The sequence below is a fragment of the Engystomops pustulosus genome, chromosome 1 (genome assembly GCF_040894005.1).
Source record: "Engystomops pustulosus chromosome 1, aEngPut4.maternal, whole genome shotgun sequence".
Lineage (NCBI taxonomy): Eukaryota > Metazoa > Chordata > Amphibia > Anura > Leptodactylidae > Engystomops > Engystomops pustulosus.
Genome location: NC_092411.1, coordinates 247,668,620 through 247,677,446, shown reverse-complemented (window position 1 = coordinate 247,677,446; position 8,827 = coordinate 247,668,620). Strand labels below are relative to the sequence as shown.

At 38.5% G+C, this 8,827-nt stretch overlaps 1 protein-coding gene across 2 annotated transcripts in view; it reads right to left on the bottom strand.

The window, feature by feature from the left end:
* Positions 1-5,352: 5,352 nt before the first annotated feature.
* GPM6A (glycoprotein M6A) overlaps positions 5,353-8,827 on the bottom strand; it is a 162,984-nt gene continuing 159,509 nt past the window's right edge. For both annotated transcript variants that reach the window (XM_072123747.1, XM_072123740.1), the window contains exon 7: positions 5,353-7,804. In XM_072123747.1, coding sequence (XP_071979848.1) covers positions 7,652-7,804 — 153 coding nt within the window. In that variant the 3' untranslated portion in view covers positions 5,353-7,651. The remainder of the gene's footprint in view (positions 7,805-8,827) is intronic.

Below are 8,827 nucleotides of genomic sequence, written 5' to 3'. Positions count from 1 at the left end.
TCGGAAGGTGAGTAAAGCTTTTTTCAATTTTTTTTTAAGAGATCCCAGCTGTGGACATAACAGTAATGGTGGAGGGAGCATCTGGAGTAGACATTTCATTAAAGGGGGGCATCAGGAGTGGAGATTTCAGTAAAGGGGACCCTTCCGGTGGACATTTCAGTAAAGGGGGACCCTGCCAGTGGACATTACTGAGACAGTGGCCCAGATTTATTAATGCCCCTGCACCAGTTTTTTGTCTAACTTTGGACATCCTTTTTAGTGTCCATGACACATTTGTGTTGTGGCTGCACTGTGTCCGGTACAAGACAAAATTCTTAACTGATAGGGATGATCTGGTGCAGCGTCGGACCGGGTGCCACATTTATCAAGCAGTATCCAACAGAATTGTGTCGCATGTGAAAGGTGCAAGAAAAAAAGTTGGTGCACTATGTCGGAGCAGTGCGGGGGGGGGGGGGGTGGTGCAAGATTCATGAAGAACGCGCAACACGTTGCATGAATCTGGCGCACCCTGCACATTACACAGCCACATAGTGCAGTTTGCACTGTTTTGATAAATATGGGCCACTGGGTAGCCACTGGGTCACTGATGGTATTGTACCACTGAGAGTATCCTGTGTCTTCTGGTCCCGACAGTAAATCATTTAGGTCCTATAAGTAATGAGGTGGGACCCTCAGGGATGACCTGTATTATAAGCAATTCAACAGATACTTGATCAAATATAATTCCAGGGAACTTAAAGGTCAAGTCAACACATTGAATTTTTCATCATTTTCAGCAAACCATTCCTGGGCTATTGTTACAGTGCTTCAGAGTATGTTATCCTGCTGAAAGAGGTCACTAGAATGACATTATGGGATCTACTTGGTCTGCAACATGATGTTTAGGTTCTTTCCAATGTCCCCACAGACTTCTTCTCATGGTGAATCCTGCTGCCTTTAGTATACACACACCTGGTTGTCTACATGATGTAACAGTGTAATTAGTGGCAGAGACTGCTGGGCATTTCTTTAGGGAGGGGAGGCTACTAGGAATTTCAATAGTGACGGGAGGCTGCTGGGTATTTCATTTGTGAGGGAAGGCTTATGGACATTTCATTAATGAGGGGAGGCTGCTGGGCATTTTATTAGTGAGGGGAGGCTTCTGTTTTTCCTGGACGTTATTCAAGTGTATATTTGTTATATAGATTTTCTTATTTAGCTTTACTTTATACTATTGATTTGCTTTGATTTTTAGTATGGATTTTAACGTAAATTATGTTTTAAGAACATCCACCATCAAAATTTAGCGCAATAAACCACTTTCTCATAGATACAGGAAATGTGACAGTAATAATCTTTTACTTGTTATCCATGGCCTCCTGCCTCCTAAAATGTTTAAATGATGCTAATGAGCCTGAGGTGTTTCCAGAGCCCCTGCTGCAGCATCACAGGCTATTACAATTAGCAAAACATGTCTCACCCTCCCCCTGCCCTCCTCCCTCTGTCTGTGTAATCTAGCAGCAGTAGGAAGTGCAGAAGGGGAGACCTGCTCTGCTCATTGTAAAACCAGTGACAATACATCATTAAGGGGCTCTGGAAACCCACCAGAGCCCCTCCGATTAATTACCGTAATTTTTAATGTTTATTTCAGAAGGAAGTAGGCCAGCGATAACAAATATAAGAAGATTACCACAGTCACAGTGTCTGGATCTAGCAGTAATTGTCCCTGGTTTATCATGATGAATTTTGACAGTAGATTTTAACCTGAACAAGAAAGAAACTAATAAAAAGTATTATGTTTGTACATTGGGAAATATTCAAATATGTGTTTCAGAATGGGATAAGGAAAATATCCTGATGTTAAGGGGCTGCCTTACAAAGTAGTCAAAAGAGTAGCAATGATTTCCTTATCCCATTCCTGAAAAATGATTCGCAAATTTCACAGAATACCCCAGTGGAGTATAAATGGCTGTAAGTCTCCACACACCTGCAAGGCGGCCATAAGGCAACTAATCTGTTAGGTTAGCTGTTACTTCCATACCCTATTTTTTACAGTGATATTCTTGCATTTAATAGTAAGTGTTTACCTCAAAGATATCATCTTCTTGAAATCTGGTTGCTTCTTCATCCTTCCATATTTTAGTTTGGCATAGCTCACACAAGCACAAGACTGATGCAATCCAAAAGACAAGATTGTTATCTTTAATTGGACACCAAATGCATGTTTGTAGGTAGTAGAGAAGATAGGGGTGTCTGAAGTTAAGTTACCTTCCATGTGTGTCAGTATTTAAACCACCGTCCTGTGGCCTTTCTGGTCAGTTCTCTACCACTGTGCTATGTAGCATGATTGTTTATACCTGTCTTTTTGTTGATGGTGTTTCTTCATTACCTGCTGGGGGTTTTTAGTCTCAGCTGTGGTAATATGTATTATCCTTTCATTTAATGCTGGTTTTGTTATTCAGTATTTTCTAGGCATTGTTGTATCTGCAGCTTATCCCTGGCTCTGTTATGTAGAGATAACTATACTTACTAAGTGACTTATTTCTTTGACTGTGGTGAGAGACTCTGTGAAGTTTGTCTGTTCTCTTGTATTCACTCATCACTTTCCTGTCTGTTCCCCTTTGTCTGTGTTTATTTTCTAGTGAGTGTATTTGGACCTGCTCCTTTGTTACCCATTATTCCTGTCTGCTCTATTGCCTGTCCTTCCGCATTCAATCTCGGTTGTGTGTTTTATCTACTTCAGTCTTTGTGTTCAGACCGGGAGAAGTTGTAGAGCATGGTGGTAGCTGGCAAGCTAACCATCATCTGCAGGCAGGGACTAGCTTAGCCTTTGAGTAAGGGATAGTTTTCCTTTCCCTGTTAGCCTAGTTCTTGGTACTCTCTTTATACGGTTTCCTAATTCCTTTTAAAGTGTATGCTGTTTATTTTAAAATAACATTGTGGAAGATTATTTTGTAGGTTAGCCGCTGAGAATGAAAATTCATAAGCTGTTTGAGTTTATCTAGTGACAGGTCCCCTTTTGCCTCCAAAACCAAAAATAGGGAACTCTGCTTTTATTCATAGTATCCCGGAGCCCCAAAAAGACATATTAGACTACATCTAACTCATCTCTGTGATTTATATGGGCCTAAAGACTATGACAAAAATCCTGGGCACTCTACTGTGCCGTTTCTGGCTGAATATACACATAGGGGGATATTTATCATACGCAGGCGTATGAAAACCCTGCAACTGCATTTTTGCAGCACAATACATCAAGAGGTTTCAGCCTCTTGATATATTAGGCAGGGTGCTGTGTAGAGTTTATTCAATGCCAGGCCCTGCCTGCGACTATTCACAGTGAGTGCACAGGTGTGGGGACAGTAATAACTGCGCCCCCCTCCCTTCATGTCCCATCACGCCTCAGTGGCATGAAGGTGGTGGATTAGGGCAAATAATCACAAGGGCTAGTAATAAGCTAGCATTTGCAATTATTGTCAATAAATGTCTCTGACAAGGCTACTTCAGATAGGTTACTCTACAGATGGATGTTGCTTTCAACGTTATGGACAGGAGGGCCCGTTCTTCCATATGTGGTGGATCTGCCCAAAAGTTGTTTGGGATCTTATATGCAACATGAAGGGAGTGACAGCACCAAACACTTTTCAATTAAACTATGCCTGAGATTCCTATGGGCAAGTGTAAATTTATCCAATATGTTTTCTTGGCTGTGAAAATAGCCATTGAGCCTTCTGGCTAATTAGCTTAATTTTGAATCTGGATTTTAGAAGGAAGTAGGCCATTTATAACAGATGTCAGAATATTACCACAGTCACAGTTTCTGGATTTACCTTGATGCTTAATTTTTATGGTAGATTTCCTTTAATATATTGAATAATATATGTGTCTGTATTCTATGTGTTTTTGACAGTATTTTTCGGTCTATAAGGTGCACCGGAGTATAAGGCGCACCATCAATAAATGCCTGCTAAAACGCCGAGGTTCATATATAAGGCGCACCGGATTGTAAGGCGCACCTGATTATAAGTAAATGACCAGCACATGGCAGACCTGTGCACAGTTCAAGGCAGCTGTTGTCTGTAAGTAGGTTCATATATAAGGCGTACTGGACTATAAGGCGCACCTGATTATAAGGATGAGTGACCAGCACGTGGCAGACCTGTGCACAGTTCAAGGCAGTTATTGTCTGTAAGTACGGTTCATATATAAGGCGCACTGGACTATAAAGTGCACCTATAATTTTCTATAAATCAAAGGATTTTTTGTGCGCCATATAGTCCGAAAAATAGGGTATTACAGAAATCCACATTTAAATAAGAATCAGTGTTTTCTATGTTTAAATGCTGGAATGTAGATCTTAAACCTGTAAAGAAAAACATATGTCAAGATGTTACATTAAGTCTAAATTTACCGCAAGTCGCAATTAGTTATTTCAAGGATTTGTTTTCAATACAAAAATGACATTGATTGACATCTCCAATGGTGTCATTGTGCAAAAGAAACAAGCGGTGACTACCAGTAAATACACAAAGTACACAAGTGTGTTTATTACATTTTGCAAGCACTTTGTTCTACATTTCAAAAACGCCACCATGAAGCTGTTGGCACATTTATGTACAAAACAGATTAATTATAATGCCTGCTACAAAGCATTCTTTGTGAAAATACAAACTCTAATACCAGAGGAAAGCCAAAAAGCATCAACATTATTACACATTGATCCATAGGACATTGGTTTAAAAATCACAAACTGTTTGAGACACAAAACTGAAACACTACAATATAGAATTTGAAAGAATTTTAGAAGAATATTTTTGAAAAGATATCTTTCTTTAATACTGCACAAATTGGAGAACTGTTGACGGACGTGTCAAAAAAAGAAAATCGAACTACCACTACTAGATGTTCAAGCATGCAACGAGTAACTACATAAGCAGTATGCTTAGCGAATGTCTTTACAAAAATTCCCATGATGGATGAGTAATAGTAGATAAAAAATGTTTTCTTGGGGAAAAAATAAAATTTTGAATTTTTTCATACAAGTTCTTTTTCTGTGGTTTATAAACAGGTCAAAACACACAAAAATTTCCTGTGCAGTATGAAAAATGGTGTGATGTGAAATTGAATTGAAATCTTAAAGAATGATATTAACATGAATTTATTCAATTATTTTTAGGGATTTATTGCCAAAATGTAGGCAATAAATGATCGAAATCATACACTTAAAAACTGTTACTCTGTGGTGCATGGCCACTCTAGACCTCCAACTACTCTTGCTTACTTTTCAATTGCTGCCCTGGAGGAGCTTTCATCTGCAGCTGCTGATGAAATTTTATACTTTTTAGAATTTTTTCATGCAAGACCTTCCATATACAAATTATGGGTCCTCTAGAATTAGAGCGACCAGGCAAAAACAAGCCTAGCGGGAGTCCAAATCTTTTTTTTTTACTGATAATACAATTGTGACATCAACACAATTGGCCCAATTCTGTCCACTTTGCATTGGCCTATAATGGTACCGCAGGTCTTGTTTTTTCTTCATTCCTCTATATTTATAGCAGACAACACTTGTGTCAAACCATAAATACCCAACTCGTCCCAGGAACATCACAACGAGCGATTCATTTAACAGGATGATCAATGTAGGAAAAAAGTGTCATGAGTTGGCCATGGGGCAGTAAGAAACTTGAACGTTTTTCTATGATCGTAGCTTAATAATGGTACAAATTACTAGTCAAAAGACTGACTACATTCTGATGCTTTTAGTTGTACTGTGTCTCTATTATAAGTCTATGGTATCATCTCCAATACCACCTGCATCATCAAGATTGTAAAACTTATTATATAAAGGGAAACTCTTGAGCAATCTAGGCACTCTCTCAATGTTGAGTCCAGGTTTAGAAAAGAAGGGCCAGCTATGTATTGAACACAACTATTGTTTCATCTCATTAGTTGAAGATGGCACACTGAGAAAACATCCTTAAAGGGGGGCATTTATTTTAATGAGCTAGGTCAATGAGAAAAACTACCTAGAACTAAGTACTAAAACAACCAAGTAACAGATTATCCTATAGCATGCACTATTTCATCCTCTAATGTGAAGCTAAATTGGTCAAGTCCGATAGACACTGTAAGAAAGCTGGATGTTCTCTTGTGTAGAACGATGAATATGTTACACACCGCTAAATATCACAAGTGTTTGTTGTCACACCTATCTCTGCTTGTTTATGAGTATTTCAGTACAAATCATAGCATCTACATGGTCACTTACATGAATAGGGATAAAACTCCATGTGTAGAATGCAACACCCCATAGTCCAATATTGTCACTTACTAAATTTCCACCAACAACTACTCCATTACTATAAGTGCAAAATACCAAAAAATTGTCAATGCAAGCCAAAATAAAAAAAAAAGAAAAAAAAAAAGAAAGTGGCGAATAAACCCCCAAGAGCTATCAAAATGTGCAATGCACTAACACTAAACGGCCACAAGACTCATCAAAAAAGTGCACAAAACAATATGTGATTTCGGTTTACCATTGACAAAATTCTTGCCTAAATGTTATAAAGATACTTCACAGCATTCCCAGAGCATTCCAAGAGGCAGGACTGATGGAAACAACAAATTTGGTCCAATAACACTGTTATGTTAAAACCCTATAGAGAGTTTCACCGAAAAATAAAAACTTGTACAGTACATTGTTTGCTGGAATGATCTCAAAGTAGAACTACGTATACAGGTCCACGGCTGAGAAGGGATAGGATACTGTCAACCCGGGAATATTTCACATTTTCGACAATTGATGAAATAATATGTGAGAGAATTGAGTTGATAGCATGACATTTATTTTACAACAAATATAAAAAGGCAAGGGTTAAAGAATAGCTAGATGCCTACATATGATTTTCAGCTATAGATTATCTGTTGGTTAAACACCACTTACATGTTTGAGTAAACTGGGCATAAGATGTCCTTTAAATGGGGCGTGCCCATGCACTATCCTTACAATATGCATGCTCACACGTTATACAGATGGCTAGGTCACTGTCGTTGCCAGAACTTGAAAACCGAGGTTCTAATAGCATACATTACTACTGATACATAACACCGATAAAGAAGCACCTCTAAAACCGAAATTATACCTATGACTACTCTCATAGGGCCAAAACACTACTAAGAAGCCGGAACAGTCCATGCATGGTTTAGAACTGAGAGCAGTAAGCATATTATTCTACATGCTTTCTGTACAACGATCCCTTTTGACGTTTACCTGTAGGTAAAAGTAGTTTTTGAAACTCAAAACTAAAAAGTATAAAAAGCTTTCTCTTAAAAACATAGGAAACAATGCAAAATGTTTTATGCAAAACACATAGAAAGTGGTTAAAAAAGGAAACAAACATCTTTATTTAACAGTTAATTTTCTTTTATCTAAGAAACCAGTCACCTTTTATGACAATTTAGGAAAGACTATAAGGGTGTTCCATATTATATGACATTGTCACACAGACCACTGTGAAGATGCCAAGTGCTGGTCAATCAAGGTTATGGAGATAGGTGGCATTTAACCCATCTTTAGGAAAAGCACTTCATTTTCATTTTACAATGGAAGGGAGGCTGTTAGTTGAAACAACAAAGAACTGAAATGTTACAAAGATGTGGGAGGTTAGTTTTATGTGTAAGCGTTGAGTCGCTCTTTGGAGCGGGTTGAGTGGATGTCATGCAGTTCCTGTTCTTCCTTGGATTTGATGTCCTCATATTTCTGCATTCGGCATGCGTCTTTCACATAGGCCCAGTTAGCAGATAGCACCATCAGGTAGTGGACCTGGAAGAAAAAAGAGAAAGGAAAGTGAACATTAAACATTCAGAACGTTTCAGATTAAATTTGCCAAATTCATACATCCTTTATTAGATACTGCTCCACCAATGCTAGCGAATTTCTCACCATTCCTGAGTTATTTGCTATTTTGGACCAGTATTGTGAATTGGGCTATCCTGAGCCAAAATTGACAGTCTGGTACCACCCACCTGACAGTAGAGAGTCCAATTAGTAAGGATTGATTGCTTGAAAATGCAAGGAACAGATTCATTAATGTGCCTAAGACTACGACAGTGGAGAGCTGGTCGCCACTGGTCTTATGCTACACCAGATTCATCATTGTGATAATGAATCCAGACGGTCCAGTTCTACTTTTAGACCTGCTTTTAGCTGGTCTAAACTGTGTACCACATTTTGGCGCAACCTCTGTAATTTTTAGACACACGGGCTAATTTCCGTAAGGCCGAAACCATGCCTTTCGTTTGCATTTTCGGGTGCAGAGGATCAACCAAGATTTCCCCCCCATTGTCTTGACATCTAGACAAGCATTACTTATAGTCATTACATTTTGGCACTGAATAAGAAAGGAAATCCAATGTTTCTGGGTGTGTGAGGGGTGCAAATCTAAGATTGGTTTCCATTATTATTTTGTCTTAAAAATACCATATTTTTCGGACTATAATGCGCACCATCAATAAATGCCTGCTAAAACGTCTAGGTTCATATATAAGGCACACCGGATTATAAGGCACACCTGATTATAAGGATGAATGACCAGCAGGTGGCAGACCTGTTCACAGTTCAAGACAGCTATTGTCTGTAAGTACGATTCATATATAAGGTGCACTGGACTATAAGGCATACCTTATAGTCCGAAAAATACGGTAAATAATTAGTAACTTTAAATTATTTTTTGCACACTTGAAAATCTTATTTGTGTATTTTAATGAATAGATATATAGATAATACTGCATATACAAAGAGACAAATATGGTTATGTTACTGGCTGCAGAGTCACATGTGCTTGAA